The sequence below is a fragment of the Mustela lutreola genome, chromosome 2 (genome assembly GCF_030435805.1).
Source record: "Mustela lutreola isolate mMusLut2 chromosome 2, mMusLut2.pri, whole genome shotgun sequence".
Taxonomy (NCBI): domain Eukaryota; kingdom Metazoa; phylum Chordata; class Mammalia; order Carnivora; family Mustelidae; genus Mustela; species Mustela lutreola.
This window is the reverse complement of record NC_081291.1, coordinates 16,971,497-16,997,115: the sequence shown is the minus strand read 5'-3', so window position 1 is coordinate 16,997,115 and position 25,619 is coordinate 16,971,497. Positions and strand designations below refer to the sequence as shown.

The window sequence follows — 25,619 nt, the reverse complement described above, 5'->3', positions numbered from 1 at the left end:
ACAAACCATGAGTTCTAGAATTCTCACATAGTGGAGATGCCCTGCCCCACCCCCACTCCCCACATCCCACTGGGGACCAGTGCAGGCTGGGCACCTTCTGGCCATGGAGTGTGGGCCAGGAGATCTTCAGAACTTCACAACTCCACTTGCCTCTGCCAGAGATGGGAATACCCTGTATTTTGAAGGTAAGGCTTTAAGGACATGGGAGAGAGGTGGGAGAGAGGGGTGCTGTCCTCATGCCTCAATTTCTCCATATCCTGATGGCCACATCATTACCAGCCTGCATGGTGTGCCAGCCTAGGGACCCAGAGGGTGTTGCAGAAGTTCTGGTTCACAGAGTAGCCACAACTAGAGGGAAGTGCCTTGTTAGAACCTGGGGAACAGGGTTGCCTGGGTGGCTTAGTCCGTTGAGCTGATGCAGCTCAGGTCATGATCTCAGGGTCCTGGGACGGAATCCCACATCAGGGTCCCAGTTTAGTGGGGAGCCTGCTTCTCCCTCTGCCTGCTGCTCCCCCTGCCTGTGTGCTCACTTGTTTCTCACTCTCTCTCTTGCTCTCTCTCTCTCACACAAATAAATAAAATCTTAAAAAAAAAAATTCGGGAACAAGCTAACAGCCTTGGACCAGATGAGCTTGTTTGAGGGGCGCAATCTCAGAGAACCAGGGCAGTGTGAGGTGTGAGTGACGGCTTCATGCTACCGACCCATGGTCTCAACCATGTGAGCTGGGCTTTACAGTACCCCCATTTCACAAGAGGAAACTGAGGCCCAGGGGACTTATGCGACTTGCGGAGCCAGAGTCAACACCAGTTTTCAGGAGACTCTTCTGGGTGAAACATTTGGGGCGCCGTGTGACAGAAGTCCTCTCAGCTGCTGCGTGGGATCTGGCCGTGGCAGCCCTGGCTCAGGTCACCCGCCGGCTGACCGCTCAGCCACTTGTCAGGAAACATGCTGGTGTGGCGTCCGTGGGTAGGGACATGTTCCCAACTCAGGGACCTCGCCTTTCTTTTTCCCTCACTGCGCACCTCCCCTTCTGAGACCAGTGCCTTGTAGAGTGAGTGAGTGAGAGATTGTCCTACTCGAGGCTGCCCCTGGACATCAGGGATGTTTTAGGGCAGGGAGGGTGGGCTCTGCCCCCCCAGAGCTGACTGTGGTGCCTACGATGATGTGGGAGTGGGCGGTACGGGGGTGTGACCTTACAGAGACAGAGGTCAATGAGCCAAGACACATTTTCCTGTTGCCACAGTTGAGCGTGGGCCGCAATGTCGAGGTGCAGCTTGTAAGTGGGCGTGCTGTGACTCCCGGGCTCTAAGAAGGGGTAGAGGTCGTCTGCTGTGGAGTCCATTTGAGCCCCCAAGTGTCCCCTGTGTGTGGGTTAGTGATACTGGGCCTCTGGGGAGGGTGATCTGCCAATCCATCATGGCTCGCCCCGGATCTGGGGGAGCTTGGCATCTCCAGGCAGAATCCTGCCATTCCTGTGTGAGGTTTTGAGGCAGAAGGTTGGAGTAGGTGTTGTTATGGATGTGAGCCTGGGGAACGCATGCGAAGCTCACGCCTGCCCCTAGGTCAGTCGCTTTTTAGGTGCTGAAGGTCATTGTACAGAACCCTGGCTCCGCAGGGCCCACAGCTTTGTGAGGAAGGAAAGGGCAGGCTTCTGGAACTCTTCTTTCCTCCCGGAGTGGGACAGTGCCCGTTGGGCAGGCTGTCCTCTGAAACAAGGTAGCCAGAACCCTACCATACCACATGAGAGGAGCTGGACATGTGGCTCGCTGCTGAGGGGAGATGGAACATAGGACAGCAAGCCACTGGACAGAGACACGAGCAGGAATGGAACAGTGAGAGAACAAGGCAAGACAAAAGTCCGTGGAGATGTGGGGCCTCGTGAGGGTGCCTGTGGACCCCTGTGGAAGGCCCTGTTGTGGGCAAAGGTGTCCAGCCATCGAAGTCTGTGGCAAGGGAAGCGGCCATCCACATGTCATTGCCCTGGGACATGGTTGAATGGTTTGGGGGGACTTCTATGAGGCAGGGCTCACTAGATGTTTCTGCTAAAGTATTTGGACCACCATAGATTATTAGGCTTATCTGATTATTAATAGACCCCTCCACCAGCGTCATGGGCCCTCCCTAGGCAAAGACAAGTCTTGGTTACTGCTTCTGAGTCCCTGATGATCTGCTTGGCAGGCACACTGAGGGAAACAGACTTTCTGGAACCACACCAGCTTCTGACGGCTGTAAACACATGTCTAGCTTTGCCTCTGATCTGTGATTGTGTGTTAACAGCTTGTTGGCCAGCCCAAACGTGACAGCAGGCTATATGCATAAAAAGCCTTATTTGTCTTTCTTCTTGGTCTCCAACCTTTGCGGTAGCATTTCTCCCTTTCCTGTCCTCAACGATGTTCACTTATTAAATCCCAGTACAAGACGGTCCAATTCAAGATCTCAGTCTCCAAACTAGTTCCATGCAGCTCCTTCTCCTCCCACTCCTCCCTGTTGGGGACAGGAAGGGGCAACGGGGGGACTGACATCACTACTCACTTCCACCTATGGTCACACAGAGCACACCTCTTGGGGCGTGGCTGTGAAGGTGGGCCCTGGAGTTGTACAAGGTGGCATCACTGTCCAGTCCTTTCTGGCTGGGCATTTGCTGCCTCTGGGTCTTTGGGTGTCATTTTTAGGGCAGTATGTGAGGTGGCTAGAATGTGGTGCTCTCTGCCTCGATGGTCTGCTGTGCTCAGCAGTTGGAGGGCCACTTGAGAATCTGCTTTGGGCTGGTATAGTCCCTTTTACCATTTTCCCTAGATCCCTGGTTACAGACCTGTGGTCATACCAACACTGCCTGCAAGATGGTGAAGGGGAAGCTGGTGGAGGTAGGCAAGTGGCCTTGGCACGTGAGCATCCTGTTTCTGGGAGCGTACATCTGCAGCGGCTCCCTCATCCACCACCAGTGGGTCCTCACGGCTGCACACTGCCTGCACAGGTCAGTCAGCGTGGCCAGCGGGTCCCAGGGGCTTTGCTTTCTGGCCCCAGGGGGAGCCCCCTGGTAAATCTGGGGATCTGGGACTAGGGGGCTGGTGATGCTATGCTCTACTCAGTCTGTGTCTCTCCAAACACTTTTGGCCTCACTGCTGGCTACCTGCCTCCTACCCCTGGCCCTGCAGATCCAAGGACCCCAAAATGTACTCTGTGAGTATGGGAATCCAGCACCTCCCAGGCAACGGCACTCAGCTCCTGCTCACCGGCATTGTGATTCATGAGGATTTCCGCAACCTCATATCCCAGGACATTGCTCTCCTGAAGCTCAAGGACCACATCTCCTGGTCCCCCCTCATCCAGCCCGTTTGCCTTCCCAACAACAGATTCAAGCCATCTGTCGGAACCTCGTGCTGGGTGATCGGGTGGGGACGTAAACGCACTCAAGGTGAGTGAAGGCAGGCAGAGGGACCAAGACCCTGGACTCTTCAGAACACAACTCCAGCATGGGCTCATTTTATCAGTCTATCTATCTATCTATCTATTTACTTGAAACAGAGAGTGAGTGGGGGCTGGGGTTGGGGTGGGTGAGGCAGAAGGAGAGAGAAAATCCCAAGCAAGCTCCATGCCCATCCCGGAGCCTAATCTGGGGCTCGATCCCACGATCCCCGAGATTATGACCTGAGCCAAAATCAGGAGTTGGATGCCCAACGGAATGAGCCACCCAGGCGCCTCTCTTTGTTCATTCCTTTATTCACTTGTTCCCTCCATCAGCACACATTCCTGAGAACTCACACACACTGCACATTACCCTGACCTCTGTTGCTAGGAAGATACATACAGGGCTCTTGCGTAAAAGACGTACATAACCTTCATGAACCTCTGTTGCCAAAGTGGAGTTAAATCCAGTGCCAAGCCCACAACTTGCAACATGGCAGGGAATTGATCTTTGGCTATTAATGGGGTTCTCTGTCTGCAAGTGGTATATGGGCCATGGTCTCAGGAAGCATTAAGGCTTTGGGCAGCATTCATGCATACTCATTACCACCAGGCACCAATAATTCCTGGAGATCTGGCCTCTGTGGGAGCCACCCTCGAGTCCTAGAATCGAGGAGTGTTTGTGGGATCCTGCCTTCCAGGGGGTGGTGCACTTTGGGCTCTGGGGTCTTGACATCTTACCAGGTAGCCTTGGAGCTTGTCAGAGTTTAGCCTCCACCCTCATGAAACCTGAATTATTGCAGGAATCTCTCCTCGTCCTCATTCAGTGCCTGGGTGTTGTTTTGAGCCCCCGGGGATAATTTTGCTTCAGTCTTTTTAATGAGTTTAGTGTTCCCCACCCCGCAAAAGTCAGGCATGGAGATGGGGCCTTCACAAATTACCATCCCAGGAAACAGCCCTGCCTCGCACCCTGGTGAATCTGGGCAACTTCAAGTTGTAGGTGTGCCCGACGGTTGCAGAGATGACAAGGCAGAATCTCTCTCTCTCTCTTTCTCTCTCTCTCTCTCTCTTCAGTAACCCCAAAGAACACCTACAGTCTTCATGAGATGGCTGTCAAGATCATAAGCAGTGAAAGCTGCCATCAGCAGTATCAGTTCCTCTTCTTGAAGGACAAGAAGGACTTCATTGGGAAGGACATACTGTGTGTCAGCTCAGAATGGGGCATGGACTCTTGTCAGGTGCGGGGTGTGTGGCCCAGGGAAGGGAGAGGGCTTTCAGGCGCCATGTCTTCCTTTTCACAGGGCACTATATAACCTTATGAAAATCTCCTTCCCTTGGTCTTCATTTTCCAAGTCTGTAAAATAGGGCAGAAAATAATCTTTGCCTTTGTCCCCAATAATGGTAATAATTGGCAATGCATCTCAGGTCTTCAAAAAAAATTTTTTTTAAAGATTGTATTCATTTATTTTTGAGAGTGAGGGAGAAAGCAAGCACGTGCACGCACAGGGAACAGGGGATGGGCAGAGGGAGAGAATCTCAAGCAGATTCCCTGCTGAGCATGGAGCCCAACACAGGGCTCCATTGCATGACCCTGAGATCATGACTTGAGCCGAAATCAAGTCAGATGCTCAACCGACCTAGCCACCTAGGCGCCCCAGGTTTCAGTTCTTTTCATATCACACACTGCTAGGTAGTCTCACACACATCTCCCCATTTACACGTTCCAAAATTTCTCGATGGGATGTATCCCGCAGGGAACTTGTGGGTCATAGGCTGTGCATACCGTCATCTTCAATAGTTCTTGCCGAATTGTTTTCCAAAGTGATTGCACGAATCCGTATTCTTAGAGCAGCGTTTGAGAATTCTGCTCTTCCCTATTGTTGCCAACATTTTTGGTACTGGCAGACTATAACACGTTTTCCATTCTGTTAAGTGAGAAACAGAGTGATAGTACACCATTGTGGTTGCTGTGGGCATGTCCCCAGTTACTAGTACAGTTATACATCTTTTCCCGTGCTCGTTCTCCATTCGTGATTCTTCTTCTATGAATCACTATTTCAGCTACTTTGCACATTTTCTATTGTTTACCTTTTTCTTTTTATTATATTTTTGTATTTTGGATACTGGTTCTGTCTTCATTATATATATTTCAGGTATCTTGTCCCAGTTTTTCATTATGCTCCCAACATCTGTTGCTGAAGAGCAGTTTAGGTTTTTTTTTTTTTTTTTTTTTTAAAGATTTTATTTATTCATTTGACAGAGAGAGAGATCACAAGTAGGCAGAGAGGCAGGCAGACAGGTGAGGGGAGGAAGCAGGCTCCCCACTGAGCAGAGAGCCCGATGTGGGGCTCAATCCCAGGACCCTGAGATCATGACCCAAGCCGAAGGCAGAGGCTGAACCCCCTGAGCCACCCAGGTACCCCAAGTTTAGGTTTTATTGTATCAAATGTAGATCCATGTTTTCCTTTCTGGTTTATGCTTTCTGCATCTTATTTAAGAAATCTTTCCTTTTCCTGAGGTCATAAAGACATTTTCCCGTATTATTTTTTTCTTAAAAGTTTGGAAATTTTGGTGTTCACATTGACATCTTAAATCCATAGGCATTCATTTTGTGAATGGTGTAAGATTGAGAGAGAATTCTTTTTATTTATTTCCTCATGTGGACTTGCATTTGTCCCAATGGCACCCATTGCAAATTTAAAAAAAAAAAAAAAAAGGACATCATATACACAAAATGTGGAGGTGATGGGGGTATAAAAATGTAGTGTTGAGAATATGTTCAAACTTAACTGATGTTAACTTAAAATAGATTGTTATATAGATAAGATGTTATGAACCTCAATGGTAAACACAAGTCAAAAACCTCTAATAAATACCCCCCCAAACACACAAAGAGAAAGGAATCTAAGCATAACACCAAAGAAAGTCGTCAAATCTCAAGAGAAGAGAACGAGAGAGGAAGAAAGGAACAGAGAAGAACTATAAAAACAACCAGATAACAATTAACAAAACTGCAGTAAGTATATAGCTATCAGTAATTACTTTAAATGTAAATGGGCTAAATGTGCTCCATTTAACTGAATGGATTTAAAAAAAAAAAAGCAAGACCCATTTATATGCTGCCTATAAGAGACTCCCTTCAGAACTAAAGATACATGCAACCTGAAAGTGAAGGGATGGAAAAAGATATTCCATGCAAATTGAAGCAAAAAGGAAAAAAAACCTGGGGTAGCAATGCTTATATCAGACAAAAGAAATTTTAAAAAAAACCCTAATGTAATAAAGAAGGGGATTGCGTAATGATAAAGGAATGAACCTAACAAGAGGATATAACAATTGTAAATATCTATGCACCCGATTTAGGAATATCTAAATACGTAAAGCAAGTATTAACAGATGTAAAAGAAGAAATTAACAGTAGTACAACAATTTTGGGGTAATTTAGCAAGGAAACAACCCACTAGGTCAGATGGACTTTAATATAGTATATATGCTGCTGAATGTTTTATATATATAATATATATGTATGTGTATGTGTATATATATGTGGTGTGTATATAATGTATATATTATACATACATATATATAAAACATCCCATCCAAAAACTGCAGAATACACATTCTTTTCAAGTGCACAAGTGCACGTTCTCCAGCATAGATCATTCTCCAGGATAGATCACATGTTAGGCTCCCAAAACAAGTTTCGGTGAATTTAAGAAGATTGAAATCCTATCAAGCATCTTTCTGACCACAACAGTATGAAACTAGAAATCAATTACAAAAAAAAAAAAAAATTAAAACCCTGGAAAAAAATGGAAATGTGGAAGCTAAACTACACACTCCCAAATAAGCAATGGGTCAATGAAGAAATCAAAGAGGAAATTAAAAAAATAACTTGAGACAAATGAGAATGGAAATGCAATGGACCAAAATTTTTGAGATGAGGCAAAATCAGTTCCTCTTTAAAAATATTTGTTGTTTTTAATTTTAATTCCAATATAGTTAACGTACAGTGTTACATTAGTTTTAGGTGTACAATATAGTGATTCAGCAAATCTATGCATCATTATGCAGTGCTCATCATGGTAAGTGGACTCTTACTCCCCATCACCTATTTCACCCATGCCCCCACCTCCCCACTGATACGCTTTATTTTTTTAAAGATTTTATTTATGTATTTATTTATTTGACAGAGAGATATCAAAGGTAGGCAGAGAGGCAGGCAGAAAGATGGGGGGAAGCAGGCTCCCTGCTGAGCAGAAAGCCTCATGCCGGGCTCAGTCCCAGGACCCTGAGATCATGACCTGAGCCCAAAGGCAGAGGTTTAACCCACTGAACCACCAAGGTGCCCCCGATATGCTTTATTTTAAATGAGTACCCTCAGTTAAAGTTACTATTTTTTTTTCAACAAGAACATTTTTTACTTGAAGCATATTTCAAAATACATGGTCCTAAGAGATGTATAGAATATATTCCATCCAAGAAAAATACATATTTTCCACAAGAATACATAGAAGAATACTCTGATCAAAATATAAGAAGGAATACTCTGATCAAAATATAAGAAAGAGAAGAATAGGGGCACCTGGGTGGCTCAGTGGGTTAAAGCCTCTGCTTTCAGCTCAGGTCATGATCCCAGGGTCCTGGGATCGAGCCCCGCATTGGGCTCTCTGCTCAGCAGGAAGCCTGCTTCTTCCTCTCTCTGCCTGCCTCTCTGCCTACTTGTGATCTCTGTCTGTCAAATAAATTAAAAATTAAAAAAAAAGAAAAAGAAGTATACTCTGATCAAAATATAAGATAAATATTATAGATTTAAGACTGAAATCATACCAAAGATATTTTCCAACAATATCAACAATAAAACAAAATTGGAAAGTTTAAAATGTAAATATTAAATATTTAATACATAAATATTAAATAACACACTACTGCACAAGCAATGGGTCAAATAAGATGGCAAGTCAAAATAAGTCTCAAAAGAAAAGATAAAGAAAACACTATTCTAAAACCTATGAGATGCAGCAAAGCAGATTTTAGAGTGAAATTTATGTTATAAGTGCTTATATTAAAAAAAATTTTCAAATAAATAACATTACACCACAAGGAGCTAGAAAAAGAAGAGTTGTAGCTAAAATTTAGTAGAGGAAGGAAATAACAAAAAAAATCATTAATAAATAAAAATAGAGACCATAATAAACAATAAAGTAACATTGAAAGTAATGACTAGTTTTTTCAAAACAAAACAAAGCAAAAAACAAAACTGACAATGCTTTGACTAAAAAGAAGTTTGTAATATACAGGCCTACCTTGAGAAACAAAATGTCAGACAATCTAAACTTACATCTGAAGGAACAAGAGAAAGAACAAATCCCAAAGTTAGTAGAAGGAAATAATAAATATTGGAGTGATATAAATAAAATAGAGACTTAAAAAGCAATAGAAAAGATCACTCAAATTAGGAGCTGGTTCTTTGAAAAGATAAAATCGATAAACCTTTAGCAGGCTCATCAAGGAAATGAGAGAGGGCTCAAATAAACAATGAAATTAGAAATGAAAGAGAAGTTCAACTAACATCACAGAAATATAAAGAATTATAAGAGATGACTGTGAAAAATAATACACTAAAAAATTGGACAACCTAGAAGAAATAGATAAATTCCTAGAAACATATAATTTTCCAAGAATTAATGAGGAAGAAATCAAAATTTGATCGCTAGTAATGAAAAATGAATCAGTAATAAAAAAAACTCCCCCTCAAAAAAGTCCAGGACAAGATGACTTCACAGGCGAATTCTACCAAACATTTATTTTTTATTTTTTTAAAAAAGAGGTTGGAATCTTTTATTTTATTTATTTGACACAGAGAGATCACAAGTAGGCAGAGAGGCAGGCAGAGAGAGAGGGGGGGAAGTAGGTTCCCCGCTGAGCAGAGAGCCTGATGTGGGGCTCAATCCCAGGACCCTGAGATCATGACCTAAACGAAAGGCAGAGGCTTAACCCACTGAGCCACTCAGGCGCCCCTCTACCAAACATTTAAAGAAGATTTAATACCTGTTCTTCTCAAACTATTCCAAAAAATTGAAGAGGAAAGAATGGCTCCAAATTTATTCCGTGAGGCCAGCACTACCCTGATACTAAAACCAGACAAAGACAGTACACAAAAAGAAAATTATAGAGCAATGTCCCTAATGAACATCGAAGCAAAAATCCTCAACAGAATATTAACAAACTGAATTCAACAATACATTAAAAGAATCATTCACCAGATCAAGTGGGATTTTTTCCAGGATGCAAAGATGGTTCAATATCTGCAAATCAATCAACATGATACAACACATTAACCAAAGGATAAAAATCATATGATCATTTCATTAGATGTAGAAAAAGCATTTGGCAAAATTCAACATCGATTCATAGTAAAAACTCTCAGCAAAAAGTGTATTGAGGCAAGATACAACATGATAGAAGCCATATATGACAATCCGCCAGCACAAAATACTCATGACGAAAAACTGAAAGCTTTTTCTCTAAGGTCAGGAACTAGGCAAGGATGTTCACTCTTGCCACTTTTACTCAACATAGTATTGAAGTTTTAGTCACTGCAATCAGACAAACAAAAGGAATAAAAGGCATCCAAATTAGTAAAGAAGAAGTAAAACTGTTTCTATTTGCAAATGATATACTATATATAGAAAACCCTACAGACTCCATCAAAAAACTAACAGAATAAAGGAATTCAGTAAAGTTGCAGGATACAAAATGAATATATAGAAATCTGTTACATTTCTATACACTAATAATGAAGTAACAGAAAGATATTAAGAAAACAACTCCATTTATGATTGCATCAAAAAGAATAAAATGCCTAGGAATAGATTTAACCAACGAGGTGAAAGACTTGTACTCTGAAAATTATAAGACATTGATGAAAGAAATTGAAGACAACCCAAATAAATGGGAAAATATACCATGTTCATGGTTTGGAAGAATTAATCATTAAAATGTCCATACTACCCAACTGAATCTACAGATTCAGTTCAATCCCTGTCTTAATACCAACAGGAATTTTGACAGAACTAGAAAAAAAAAAATCCTAAAATTTGTATAAAGCCACTAAAGACCCAGAATAGACAAAACAAACTTGAGAAAGAAGAACAAAGCTGGAGGTATCACAGTCCCAGATTGCAAGCTATACCACAAACTAGAGTAATCAAAACAGTATGGTACTGGCACAAAAATGGGCACAGATCAGTGGAACAGAATAGAGAGCCCCCAAACAAACCCATGATTACATGGTTAATTAATCTATGGCAAAGGAGGCAAGAATAGACAATGAGGAAAAGATTGTCTCATTAATAAGTAGTGTTGGGAAAACCAAACAGCTACACGCAAATAAGTGAAACTCGACCCTTTTCTTACACCATACACAAAAAGAAACTCAAGATGGATTAAAGTTCTAAATGTAAGACTCCCAAACCATAAAACTCCTAAAAGAACACAGGCAATAAACTCTTGCATATCAGTCTTAGCATTATGTTTTTGAATCTGTCTCCTCAGGCAAGGCCAACAAAACAAAAACAATACAATTGGGACTACACCAAACTAAAAACTTTTGCACAGGAAAGGAAAGCATCAACAGAATGAAAAGGCAACCTACGGAATGGGAGAAGGTATTTGCAAATGATATTTCCTATAGTGGGTTAATTATCCAAGATATGTAAGAAACCATCAACATAAAAAAATACCCCAAACCAACAAAAAACCCAAAAATCTGATGAAAATGAGTAGAGGGCCTGAAAAGACATTTCTTCCAAAGAAGACCTACAGATGGCCAACAGACCCATGAAAAGATGCTCATCGCTCATCATCAGAGTAATACAAATCAAAACCACAATGAAATATCACCTCATGCCTGTCAGAATGGCTAAAATTAACAACACAAGAAACAACAAGCATCCATGAGGATGTGGAGAAAGGGGGGACCCTCTTGCACTGTTGGTGGGAATGCAAACCGGTGCTGCCACTGTGGAAAACAGTGTGGAATTTCCTCATAAAGTTAAAGAGTAGAACCACTCTATGATTCAATAATTCCACTGCTGGGTATCTACCTGAAGAAAACAAAAACACTAATTTGGAAAGATTAATGCATCCCTACACAGATTGCATTATTTACAACAGCCAAAATATGGAAGCAGCCCAAGGTCCCACCAATAAATGAGTGGATAAAGAAGACCTCTAATGTATTTTTGAGCTTTTTTCTTTTCTAATAAAGGTGTTTAAGGCAGGGCGCCTGGGTTGCTCAGTGGGTTAAAGCCCCTGCCTTTGACTCAGGTCATAATCCCAGGGTCATGGGATGAGTCTCTCTGCTCAGCAAGGAGCCTGCTTCCCCCCTCCTCCCGCCTGCTGCTCTGCCTACTTGTGATCTCTGTCAAATAAATACATAAAATCTTAAAAAAAAAAAAAAGTATTTAAGGCTACAAATTTCCCTCTAAATACTGCTTTAGCTTAATGCCACATATTTTAATATGTAGCATTTTTACTGTTATCCACTTTCAAGTATTTTCTATAATTTCCATTCTTATTTTATTTTGACCCATGACTTATTTAGAAGTGTTTTTTTTCCATCCCCAAATACACATGTGCTTGTTTGTTTCATTAATGATTTCTGACCAAGTCATCATGTGGTTATACATGGGGTAATACATACAGCAATACCAATTACATGAAATATGTTGCAACTTGCCTAGTTGCCTGGTATGTAGTTAAGTTTTTAATATTTATCTCACTGTTTTCTATTTCTCTTAATTTTTGTCCTTCTTCCCTTGGGCTTGAATTTTTTTTTTCCTATCTTCTTGAGCAAAAAGATTTAGTTTTGTGTTTGAAGTACTTAAAACCATGAAATCATCTTTTAATTAAATGTGGTTTCATCTCTTAAATTTTGTATTATTGTGATTCCTTTATGGCTACCTTATTTTAAAAATATATATAGTATGATTTGAAAGGAAATGCATGCATTTCCTTCAAAAGGTGGTACATAAATGAAAAAATTGGGAAACGAAACTCTCCTATAATCAAACTACCTAGAAATTTCCCCTCTAAGTTGCTTAGTTTCTAACCTTAACACTTTCTTTCTATTCATATATGAACCTCTAAAAAAGTTTTAGGGTCTCTTCCTAGTTTTTAATCTTTAATGAAAGACTGTATTATAATTTTATTCTCCAAATTGTTTCTTTTACTTGAAATAGATCTCGAGCTATCTCAGACTGTCTATATAAATACAGTCCTTTCTTCCTAAATACTGAACAACAATTCTCTCATATGGCATAATCTATATAATCATTCTCCTATTGATAGACTTATTAACTCATTTCAGTATTTTTCTACCATGCCAGAGTAAAAATCTTTATTCATAGATCTTTGCACATTTGTTCAAATATTTCTCTAAGTAAATTTTTAAAAGTGTAATTACAAGATCAGTTGTATGCACATTTAAAATTTTTAAAAATATTGACAAATTAGCTTTCTCAAATATTTGATTTATATCAACACCAACAGTATTTTCTCTATGTCATCACCAGAATTAGGCATTATTTTTATTTTAATTTTTTTTTAAATATTTTATGTATTTATCGGGGGGGGGGGGTGAGCACAGGCAGACAGAATGGCAGGCAGAGGCAGAGGGAGAAGCAGGCTCCCTGCTGAACAAGGAGCCCGATGTGGGACTCAATCCCAGGACACTGGGATCATGACCTGAGCCGAAGGCAGCTGCTAAACCAACTGAGCCACACAGGCGTCCCTTATTTTAACTTTTGTTTCTCTTGTGGACTAAAACTTTTATATCTGCTTTAATTTCATGAAATCAGGCAATTTTAATTGCCTGTGCAACAGGCTATTAAGTAGGAAGTTTCAATGAAGTCATCAAAATATACTGTGTATCCGGATTCAAAGGTAGTTGTGTGACTGATGTTCCACAGTGTGTGTGTGTGTATCAAAGGATCAAGATGGTAAAGTGGGAGGTGATTTTATGAGGAGAATTTCCCAGGAAAGAGCTGCTCCTGTGCACTTACTCCTCCCCCTCTAAGGGATGGGGGTGGAGGAGGGTGCCTGTCCCACAGTAAGATCTCCTGGGAGGGGTTTCAACAAGACCACTCAGAATAAGGTGCTGGCCCACTCAGCAGTAGTCAGGTATCAATCTCCCCAAGATTCAGAGAGCAGGAAGTGCCTGGGGGATGAGCGGGTTCCCTTGCCTCCTCACTCTCCTGCTTTAACCTTGGAAGGTTTAGAAAACTGGTTAGCAAGATGGGGTTGGAAGGATTGCTGAAGGGAAGGAATGGGGAAAGTAGACCTGGCTTCCTCCTTCCCAGGCCTCCTGCTTGCCAAAAGCCCTAGATAGCAGTGGGGAGAAGTTTTACCTTCAGTTAAGTGTGGCATCGTGACTGTTGTGTGGGAATGGATATTCTGATTTCTGAATTGAAGTATGTTTATGTGACTGTGTCATCACAGCGACTATGATTACATTAATCACAGTGAGCAAGGCCTTCTGGTTCTGCCCAAGCACTTACCCAGGGTCAGGAAAAAGAGCTCAACTTCTAAATAGATTGTAAAAGAACAGAAGGTGTCCAGACTAAGATGCTTGAGTTGTTCAGTGGACCATTAACACTTTTCTTGGTCCTTTGCTCCTGATTTTCTATTAAACTACTTTTGTTTTTATTGATTTGTAAAAACTCTGAGTATTATATGCTGTACTTATTATTGGTGAAGGAATATCATGTCTTTTTCAACATAATTTAAAATGTTTTATTAATATGTGTACTTTTTATATAAACACACATACATACACGGAGAGAGAGTATATAAAACAAATATGGTAAAATATTAACAATTAGTAAATCTGGATAAATATATACTTGTAACTTCTTTGTGAGTCTCAAACTACTTCAAAATAAAAAAGTTATTTAAAGCTTTGGGAGCTGGAAGTTTTAACCCTTTATAAAATGCTTTACAATATTTTACCCTATTTGTCCATCATTTGCCTTTTTTTGGTGTGGACTTTTTTTCCAAAGAGTTATTTAAAAATTTGATTTATCATTATTTCCCTTGATGATAGTGGTTTTTGTGCTGTGCCTAGAAGTACCTTTCCCACTCTAAGATTATAAAATTATTCACTCATACATGTTCTTAATTCTTTTCTTTAAATATTTTAATTTCAATTCATCAGGAAGTTTGATAGAAGGGATGTATTATTTTCCTCCAAACATAGCCTTTCCTCCAAATATAATCTTTTATTGAATACTTATTTTTTTTTTGGCAATGAATTAGAAATGGCCCCTTTAGGAGCTGCCTGGCTGGCTCAGTCAGTGGAGCATGTGCCTCTTGATCTTGGGGTTGTGAGTTTGAGCCCCATACTGGGTATAGAGCCTACTTAAAAATAAAATCTTAAAAAAAAAAAAAAGAAATGCCCCCTTTATTATATTCTGCATTCCCATTTTATTTTGGTCTGTCTCTGAATCTTGCAGTCTCACTCCTCTGCCAACTCCACTCTTCTTAAATTATTGTAGCTTTTTAATTCCCTTTTTTTTTTTGGTATGTGGTCAGACAAGTCCTCCTTCATCATTTTCCTTTTAAAGAATTTGCCTGGCTGTTCTCCCATGTTCATTCCAACTGAACAATCTCAGTAGAATGTCAAAAAGAAAATAACTTTGGCGATTTTGGTGGAAATTAATAGATTAACTTAAGGAAAATAGACTATTTTGTTTGATTTCTTTCTGTCTAGAGTAAGGAATTTATGGTTTCCTCCACATAGTTACTGCATGCTTCTGCTTAAGAATATGCCTACATGATTTATATCTCTTGTGAGCAGTATGTTTTCTTTCATTGTATTTTCTGCTTGAATTATATATTTGGTTTGTGCATGCGCACGTGTGCGTGTGCGTATGTAACAAGCATTCTTTCTGGACCTAGTTGATTCTCTTTAATTTCGCAGGTCCAGAGACAAATCATCTGCAGTGATCACTTGAACTCCTTTCCAATGGGTAGATTTCTGATTTTTCTTGTCTACTGCAGTGCAAGAACTATATTCCATGGCTCTGTCTTCCAGGAGATACGGCGCCATTTTGTTTTGAGCGTATTTCTCTCTCTCTCTCCTTTTGAAAGATTTTATCTATTTGAGATAGAGCAAGAGCAAGTGAGCAAGAGAGCACGAGGAGAGGCAGAGGCAGAGGGAGGAGCAGGCTATCCAACGAGCAGGGAGTCCGACATGGGGCTCGATCCCAAGACCCTGGGATCATGACCTGAGCTGAAGGCAGATGCTTAATGACTGAGCGACCCAGGCGCCCTGAGTGTGTCTCTTGTAATATGGCATAGAGCTGGATGCTGTTTTTGTCAGCGTATCTGGGAGCATAACCTTTAATTCATTTACCAAGAAGAATGTTTCTTTTTGTTCCCCCTCCTTATGTTTTAGGTTGATTTTTTTTTCCTCTCTACTTTTCTGCTGTAATAGTTTAGAAGTTGTCATGTTTCAATTTCATGCTGCTACTGGTCACTTTATATTTCCCACACACATATTTAGCCTTGAATTAACAAAATAGAGTCCATCAGCGTCTACAGCTTCTTCTTCAGTAGGACAAGACCTACCTTCATTTTCACTTTCTTTATTTCCTTCTCCCAGACTCATCCTCTTGTTGAAAATATCTTGTTGAAAAGAGTGAGCTGAACTCTTTTGTTATTTCCAAGAATTTTTAGTTGACTCTCTAGGGCTACGCAGGCCTACAATCCCAGGAGCTGTAATTAGTAATGATTTTACCTCTTTGGTTTTCACGATGTTTGGTTTTTTCATTCCCTTGGGCATGTCTCCCCCAAACAACCTGGAATTTGTAGCTGGGCCTTATCTTGTCGCTGGCATTCACAGATGTTCTCCCCACACTTCATCACGAAACACGATGTTAATGTGGCATATCATCTATCAGGGAAAGAGAGGTTCCTTCCTGATCTGCTCTAGCATTTTATTCCAAGACTGAATGCCTTGCTTCATAAGACATATTTTCTGCAGCTCTCAAGATGACTTCTCACTCTGATCAAATTGCTGAGTCAGCCCCGAGAGCAGACTCCTCTTGTCTGCCTTGCTCGCCAGGATGTCTTTCCCTGCTCACCGTGTCCTCTTGCTTCACTCATCTGTCAGATTCAGATTTATAATATCCTTTTTTAAGAACATGTTTAATTTGTTTATTCATCCAACAGACAGCCCATGCTGGGCTCTGGGCCAGACACAGGGCCATGTGGGTGCAAGGCCCAGGAAAGGTACTGACCTGGGAAGGAAATGTCCTGGGACAGCCATCCATGCATCATGACCCACCTGGCCTTTGCATTTTGTTTTCTTCCTCCAGTGAGGCTGGGCTCCTTTTTAAGGCATGCTGAGGAGGTCACCTCCTGTATCAAGATAAAGAATCGAGACGAGGTTTCACTTGAAAAATGTTAGCCCACGTTCTGGAACATTTGAAACAACATAAAAGATTTGTAAAGAATCGAGACAAGGCTTCACTTGAAAAATGTTAGTGCATGTTCTGGAACATTTGAAACAACATAAAAGATTTGCTCCTTGAATGCTGGATAGAAGTTGCCTATGAAACCACGTGGGCCTGTTTTCCTTTGAGGGGTAGGTTGTGGGCACAATTTTAAGTTGTTTTGCCCGTGGTTATTGGACTTATGTGATTTGCATTTTCTTAAAAATTACTCATTTCATCCAGAACTTCAATCCACAAAGAGGAGGTTACAAACATTCTTCAGATTCTGAAGAAGTGTATTTTCCCAGGATGCGGTTCTTGCCTCTTTTCTACTCACACCATGAAGTATTTGCATTTTCCTTCCCTTTCTGTTCTTCTTGGCAAGATTTACAAGGTGCTTATCTATTCTGTTGTTTTTTTTAAGAACAACCTATTGATTTTATTTCTCAAGGTGATGATTTTCTGCTTTCTACTGCACAGATTATCCCTTTTTTGTCTTTATTAATTCCTTTTCAAGTGTCTTGAGCTGAATGTGAGCTAATACATAACTGAGAGCAATAATGAATAAATTATTTTCATTCTCTCTTGTTTGAGGAAACTATTTAGACCAAGACTCCTCAATGTGAAATTCAGGCCCATATGCCATGGGCGTGGCCACATGTGGTTTTCTTATCGCTCTACATAATAATCATAGATTTTAATTCTGTTTTTACTTTAACATTTTTGAAAGTTAATTTATTTTCCTTTGTTAGGGTAGTTCACATTTTGTTATGGGCTCTGGTTTTATTTAACTGTGGTAAGAAAAATGTCCACATTTGAGATCTTTCTTTCTCCACACTATTGTCTCTGAGTTCTCTTTGTCTCTGGGCCCTTGGAGTCCAGTTAATCTTCTCTCTCAGGTAAGGCTCCTCATGTTATCATCATTAGCTGGATTATCCCTGTCTTGATTTTCCCCTTCATCATCCGTATTCTCTTCTGCAAAGGCACCTACTTAAATCTGTTTATTACATATCTTTAAAGATGCCTGTATCTTTGAAAAATGCATAGTGTTGCTGTATGTGTATTTTCACTTGCATCAATGACATTGTGATACTCATTCCCTCCTGTATTTGTTTGTTGAGCAGTCTCAATCTGTTAGAGAATCCACACTAAATGGTTTTATTCTTTCAAATCTCTGTCCACCTCCTCAATCCAATGTGCCTTATGTCAAAGCTTCTTCCTTCCTTAAACATCACTTTGGGCAGTCACTTTTAGTTATTACATGCACTGTCAGATTAGAAGTCTAGATTTAAATTGATTTGATTTAAATCTTGCCAAGCCTACCACTTTGCTCTCTTTTGGTCTCCTGGGAATGGGGTCCCCACTTCCAAACTGTCAGGGATCTGGAGACTGGGGTGGACACTCTGGAGTCTCCCTTAACCCTCTCTCTACTCCAGCTTCCTTTTCAATTCTATTTGCATGATCAGTGCTTCTCCATCCCCTCACTTTCAATCTGCACGTGTCTTTAAATCTGAAAGTAGTCTTCCGTAGGCAGCATATAGATGATTCTTGCTTTTTTTAAAAAAAAAATTCAAAGATTTTATTTATTTATTTGACAGAGATCACAAGTAGGCAGAGAGGCAGGCAGAGAGAGAGGGGAGGAAGCAGGTTCCCTGCTGAGCAGAGAGCCCAACGCAGGGCTCAGTCATGACCTGAGCCAAAGGCAGAGGCTTTAACACACTGAGCCACCCAGGTGCCCCTGATTCTTGCTTTTTTGTCTGTTTCTTCACTGTATGTCTTTTGATTGGAGCATTTACTTCATTTACATTCAGAGTCATTATTGAGAGTTATGTACTCGCTGCCATTTTGTTACTTGTTTTATGGTTGTTTCTGTAGTTCTGTTTTTTTCTTCTCTTGCTGTCTCACAATTTGCTGGCTTTCTTTAGTGGTACACTTGGATTCCTTTCTCTTTTTTTTTGCATATTTACCATCAACTTTTTATTTGTGGTTACCTTCAGATTTGTATGTAACATCTTCTGCATATAGCAGTATCTATTAAGTTGGTGGTCACTTAAGTTTGGACCCATTCTTTACTCCTCTCTCCCCTACCGAATGTTTTAGATACATGGTGTCAAACTTTACATCTTTTTATTTTGTGAGTCCTTGGATTAATTTTAAAGATATAGTTATTTTACTGCTTTTGTGCTTCCTACTATTCTTACTCCTGCTTATGGTTTTTCCTTTCCACCAAAATGTCACCTTTAATATTTCTTGTAGAGCAGGTTTAGTGGCCATGAATTTCTTAACTTTTGTTTGTTTGGGAAGCTCTTTATCTCTCCTTTTATTCTGAGTGGTAGACTTACTGGATAGAATATTATTGGTTGTAGTTTTTTTTTTCCTTTCAGCACTCTGAATATATCAATATATAGGTCTTCAAGGTTTCTGCTGAAAAATCAGCTAATAGCTTTATGGGGTTTCCTTTGTGTATAACTGTTTTCTTCTCTGTTGCTGCTTTTAACATTTTCTTTTTTTCACTACCTTTTGCCATTTTAATTACTATGTGTCTTGGTGTGGACCTCCTTGAGTTGATCTTATTAGGAGCTCTTCATGCCTCCTAGATGTGGATCTTTGTTTCCTTCCCCAGATTAGGGAGGTTTTCAGCTATTATTTTTTTAAATATATTTTCTGTCCTTCCTTTTTTCTCTTCTCCTTCTTGGATCCTTATAATGTGAATGTTATTACACTTAATGATGTTACTGAGTTCCCTTAATCTATTTTATTATTATTATTATTTTTCTCTCTCCTGTTCAGCTTAGTTGCTTTTTATTTTTCTGTCCTCCAGGCCACTGACCTATTTTTCTGCTTCCTCTAATATACTATAAATTCCATCCAGTGTATTTTTCATTTCAGTTATTGACTTCTTTATCTCTGGTTATTTTTTATGTTTTCTATCTCTTCTATCTCTTTGCTGAGGGACTCACTGGGGTCTTCCACTCTTTTCTCAAATCCAGTGAGTATCTTTATGACCATTCCTTTATTATTATTTTTTAAAGATTTATTTATTTATTGAGAGAGAGAGAGAGCGAGAGTGAGCACATGAATGGAGTGGGGTGGGGGGGGGCAGGAAGAGTGAGGCAGAGGGAAAGAATCTCCAATGGACTCCCTACTGCCCTGTTGAGCACAGAGACTGACACAGTCTCAAACCCATTACCGTGAGATCATGACTGGAGCTGAAATCGAGAGTTGGTGCTCAACCAACTGAGTCACCCAGGTGCTTTATTATGACCATTACTTTAAATATATTATCTCCATTTTGTTTAGGTCTCTTGCTGTGATTTTTGTCCTGTTCTTTTGCTTGGGACATATTCCTCTGTCTCATTTTGTCTAACTCTCTGTTTCTAAGTGTTAGGAAAGTCAGCTACACTTCCTGCTATTGCAAATAGGAGATTTCTGAAGAAGATGTTTTGTAGTGCCCTCAGTACAATGTTCCCGGTTCACCAGAACTTGGCACTTCAGGAGTATCTCCTATGTGTGTTGTGTGCACCCTACTATTGTGATTGAGCCATGTTTGCCTCCAGTCCAGTCATCCGCAGTGGCTCTCTTCACCTGCTATGGGTAGGATTTGGTACCTATATTGTTACTGGGTCAGTCTGGGGCTGCCATGGGCTTGAGTTGAGTCAGACCAGGTATTTGCAAGAACTGTAGTAGCATTGAACTGTAGGATGCTCTTTTTAGGTGTTGTCCCCTGAAAACTTTCACTGGTGGGTGGGGCCTGTAGTCAGTCCTGATGTCTGCCCCCAGCCACTGCTGGGGGCTACAGCTGGACTGGTATGTGTGGTTATCTTCCCCTCTCCCCAGAGCTAGTCAATTTGGAGTGGTGCTGGACCCTGTTGGCCTGGTTGCACTCTGCCAAGCTTGTGGCACTGCTTTGGATGGTCTCCTGCCAAGGGTGTGTTGGAAGGGGTGAGACTGCAGGAGAATGTGGTCCAGGTTGCACAGTGCCACCAAGGTCTGTGCTGGCCCACTGCAGGAAGATGATCTTCAGCTGCCTGGGAAAACTCCGCTGAGGCCAGCTCAGATGGAGGAGTGGGATGTGGATGCACTCTTAGCAAACTAGATGGGGAGGATTCCCAAGGGGCTGATTCCTGCCAGTGTCCATCCATGTATCTAGGCTGGAAGGGTGGGGGTGAGAAATGCACCTGCTGGATCTTTTCTTCCTGGAGAAGTCTCCCCCAAACCCCTTCCTCTCCAGCACACACTCTGAGATTAGTAAATAGATCTCCTTCTCATATATGCTAGGTGTTTTTTAAATTGCTGCTTCTGTGTTGTATCTCCATGGCTGTTTGTTATGCTATCTCTTTAAGAGCAGGGGCTCAACTTCCTATGACCCTCTGGCTCTCTCAGAGCTGAGCCACTGATTTTTTAAAGTTCCAGGATTGTAAGAACTCACAAAGTTAGGTCCCTCTGGTTTTCAAAGCCAAATGATATGGACATTTGTCTTCACAGAGGGAATCCCCTGTGCCTGAGGGACTCCTCTCTCCTCCCTCCACCTGTGGCATCCCCCCCTCTCACAGACAGTCTTACAGGTCAGTTTGGCTCCTGACTGGGTCTGACCCTTCCTACCCTCTTCAATGTGGCTTCTTCTCTATATTTAGCTGTGGTGAGTTTGTTCTGCCAGTCTTTGGGTCATTTTCTGGTTTATTTTCTCTGATGTGGGTGATATCTAGGTTTATCCATGGGGTGAGGTGAGCCCAGGATTCTCCTACTCTGCCAGCTTCCCCAGTCTCTCAATTCTCTTTCTCTGCTTGTTAACATTCAGGGTGTCCTTACAATATATTAAATATTGACCTCTCCCTGGTTTTAAACAGAGTAAATGCCCTATCTTAATTAATCATCTATCTTCAATGAGATTCAGTGTCCTTCACTGAATAGTCATAATTTTGATGTAATTAAGCCCAACACATCTCCCCTTTGCAATTTGTGGTCTTTGAATCTTATTTTAAAACATGGGCTTCATCTCAAGGTAAAGTCATGGCTTACATGTTTATAATGAGCCTTTAACTTTTCACGTTGAGAGTTTTAATTCCTCTAGAGTTTTGTTAGGTAGGATCCAACTTCATTTTTCTTCATCAGTTTCCCACCATTACCACAGAGATCTCCTTTCCCAGAGCTTTCTGGAGCACGTGCTACATCTTCTCACGTGCTGGCATTGGGTTGGCTCTCCAATGCATGACTTGTCTGTTTTCCTATTTTTATGCCAGTACCACAGTTTCTGTAATTACAGATTCGAAATACATCTAACTCTGGTGGGTCAAATCTGCCCCCAGCTTGACTCTCCCATTTGCTCTTCTTTCTCAGACCTGTCATAGAATCCATGGACTCATACCCTTCAATATCAATTTTAGAATCAGATCATCAAGGTCTTGGAAAAAAAATCCATCTGACATTTTATTTGGAATTGTGTGAACTTTAGAGATTGATGTAAGGAGGATTGACACTGTTATCTTTTAAAATAATTTTTTGCTTTCTATTGAAGAGACAAAAGCATATTTATAGAACATATATAGAGAATAGAGAATAACACAGCCAACACCCACAGCCTCCCTCCCAAGCCTATGAAATAGTGCTGCATTTCCAGAAACACTGAACCTTCCCTGGATGATAATCCCTGAGTCTCAAGCCAAGAAGTCTTTAATTATGCTCTTTTTTTTTTTTTTCCTGCTGCTGGCACTTGCTCATGGTATCTCCACTTCCCCATGTATGGGATGATGCTTTAAAGAGTGAGGAAATGTTCCTTAGGGTGTCCTCTGTGAGAATTCTCTGGGCACATGACGAACCCAGGACCACTTTGAACGACATCCTTGGTTGGGTTTTTGGAATCACACACATAGTGTGAATTCAAATTGCAAATTCACATGAGGGGCAGGTATTCCTAGTTTCTCTGTCCTCAGAGGGCATGGTCCTTTTTTGGAGGTGTAGCTTTTTGCAGGAGGTTTTTGCCTTGGGCTCCCCTCCTTGCACAGGCCCTGGGTTTTGTCTTTTATCTCCGGCACCAGTGAGGAACACTGTGGAAATGGAAGCTCAGTTTCACCGGGTTTGGCAAATAGCCTTGGGACCAAAGCCATGTGGGCTTTGCTGACCTCTCTGGGTTTTAGCCCTCCCTTGGGTTTTGGACTCTGAGGAGTCTTTATTTTCTTGCCAGCTCATCTGTGCATTTAAAATGAGAAATTTTTTTAAAAGGCTTTATTTATTTATTTGACAGAGATCACAAGTAGACAGACAGGCAGGCAGAGAGAGAGAGAGAGGGAAGCAGGCTCCCTGCTGAGCAAAGAGCCCCATGTGGGACTCTATCCCAGGACCCTGAGATCATGACCTGAACCGAAGGCAGTGGCTTAACCCACTGAGCCACCCAGGCGCCCTAAAATGAGAAATTTTTAACATCACTCATATTTAATTATCTACAGCAAGGTCAGGTAGGGCATCTGGCCTTGTATACTGCAGAAAGCCAAACGTTGAGCATTGGTATTTTTATGTTTTCAGCCGTCTCACCTAAGAACCAAAATATATCTTTACCTGCTTGTCAGTCTTCTTTTAATTCTTAGGTATAGTTTTATTATTTTTTTCCCTTAAGTGTCTCGTGCATTCTTCATTAGAAGATGTTCTTTAAATCTTGGTTTGAGTCACATTAAATATATATATGTATATAAATGTATAGAGACAGACCGTTTTCTGATTTATAAAACTTTTCAATACAGAAGAGCATAGAGGAAGTTTTTAAAAAATCATAAACCTGCTCTCAGCAGACATAACAGCTATGAGTTTTTGATGCTTGTTGTTATTAACATTATTCTTATGCTTCCACTTGTTTTACACAAAAAGAGGGGGCTGGTTTGCATTTCAAATAGTCACTCTGCAAGCAGGAGTGTGGAAAGAAGGTAAGGTAGTCAAGGGTGGCACCTTGGAGGCCCACCAGAATTTAAGGGAGCACAGAGATGGGGACGGGTGTTGGGTGGAGGTTCTGATCAAGAGTTAGCAGGAGAATGAAGAGGAAGGCCAGTGTGACCCTGAGCTGGGGCCCCAGGGCAGAGCTCCCGTGTCACAGAGCAGGTTCCTAGCCATGCCTCATTAGCAGGGATGACACAAGCCCAAGGCAGCTCGCACTCAGGATCTGGTTCAAGAAGGTGTGAATTTCCACAGCACCTGCAGTGAGGTCCTCACGATGCCTCCTTAATGCCTCCCCTCCTCCGCTCCACAGGATAATTCTGGCAGCTCCCTGGTTTGCCAGATGAACAACACCTGGATTCAGATGGGCGTGGTGAGCTGGAGTCCGAGCTGCCACCAGCCCCGCCTCCTGAGCATCTACACCAGCACCTCCGACTTCACCTACTGGATCAAGAAGCAGATCACCGACATGATGTTCACGAACAGGGCTGGCCCTGCCTTCCTGAGCCCAGTCGCCCTCACGGACTACATTCTACTGGTGTCCTTGGGCTCCCTGTGGCTCCTGTGAGCGGTGTCTCTGGGGCAGGCACTCCCAGAGGCCCCTTCTTCCTCCCGAGTTCTGCCCTCAGGAGCCATGCAGACCCAGGGAGCACGTGACAATAGGACAGAGAGTCCATGGGGAAGGGTCCCAGAGCCACTGGTTTTTAAGTTGTTCAATGAAGATGCTCTTGAGTTTTACGCCATGGAAGTCCTCTTTCTTCTTGACCGGGGCCAGAACCCTTCAGAGCCTCCCCAGCCCTGAGAGGCTTGTCTGTTGTCTCAAGGGGAGCCTTCCCCTGAAGGGCTTCTCTGTGCCACTGCTTGCCATGTTTCCCGCCCCCCAATTCTGGGAAGCAGTTTCCTCTTCTGCCAAATACCAGGTGGGACTCTGCGGGCCCTACTCCCTATTTAATCATCTCAGCACCCCAGCAACCCCAGTCCCCATGGTCCTCCTCTGGGTCTCTGACCAGCAGTCCCCTCAGGCCTTCCAAAGAGAATCTGTCATCATCCCAAGAAACTCCGTGACCCGACTTAGATTTATGGACTTGGTTCCAGAATCTGTGAGCCTCTCCCAAGCACTCAGATCCCCCTAAGGGTCTCCAGAACCCAACCAGTTCCTCTTCTCTCCCTGGCAGAGGTGGATGTTGGGGTGAGGGGGAGAAAAGGGGGCTGAGGCGGAGTGCTTGCCGGGATGAATCATAGGAGGTGACGGCACCCGGAGCTCCCAAGCTGCCTCAGCAACCTCCATCAGACTCTGGAGGTCAAGGCCAGGCTGGCCCAAGGGAGCCAGAGCCCTGCCTCCAGAGTGGAGATTGCCTGGGGGCAGCTCAGAGCTGGTGGGCCTTGGGTTCAGAGCCCTTGTCCTTCGGGTGCCACAAGTGTCGCGGGTATGATTTGTTGTCTCTGCAGAGACTGGAGTGCTGAATGCCCAACCTGAGTGTCTCTTGAATGCTAAATGCCCAACTGGAGTGCTGAATGCCCAACCAGCAGGTCCCGGCAAAAGATAGAGTGTCCTAACTTGATTTCACGTTCACCTAGAACTTCCCTACAGCTTTGAACCAAAGTTGCTCATAGGATTTCCCCACACTACTTATTAGATGACCTATCTATGTCATGGAGCCATCAAAATGTTCCCCCAATTCCAACATACCTGAAGGCGGCCTTCTGCTCCCAGCAGGGTCTGCTGGCTACCGTCACTCTTCCTTTGTGACCAGGAACAGCGCCTACACAGTCTTTCCCAAGCAGATGGATCG

General features: G+C 42.2%; 1 protein-coding gene across 1 annotated transcript; it reads left to right on the top strand.

Annotated features, from left to right (window-relative positions):
• Positions 1–45: 45 nt before the first annotated feature.
• On the top strand, positions 46–24,563 carry LOC131825768 (putative serine protease 46). Its single transcript, XM_059165171.1, has 5 exons — positions 46–185; positions 2,798–2,975; positions 3,157–3,416; positions 4,481–4,644; positions 24,140–24,563. Exons 1-5 carry the CDS (start codon positions 104–106, stop codon positions 24,392–24,394), a joined length of 939 nt encoding a protein of 312 aa, XP_059021154.1. The 5' UTR covers positions 46–103; the 3' UTR covers positions 24,395–24,563.
• Positions 24,564–25,619: the final 1,056 nt, after the last annotated feature.

Coding starts and splice junctions, on each gene's coding strand:
- LOC131825768 (XM_059165171.1), top strand. CDS start 104: ATGGAGTGTGGGCCAGGAGATCTTCAGAACTTCACAACTCCACTTGCC. Junction 2,976..3,156: donor GCTGCACACTGCCTGCACAG/GTCAGTCAGCGT, acceptor CTGGCCCTGCAG/ATCCAAGGACCCCAAAATGT. Junction 4,645..24,139: donor GGGGCATGGACTCTTGTCAG/GTGCGGGGTGTG, acceptor TCCGCTCCACAG/GATAATTCTGGCAGCTCCCT.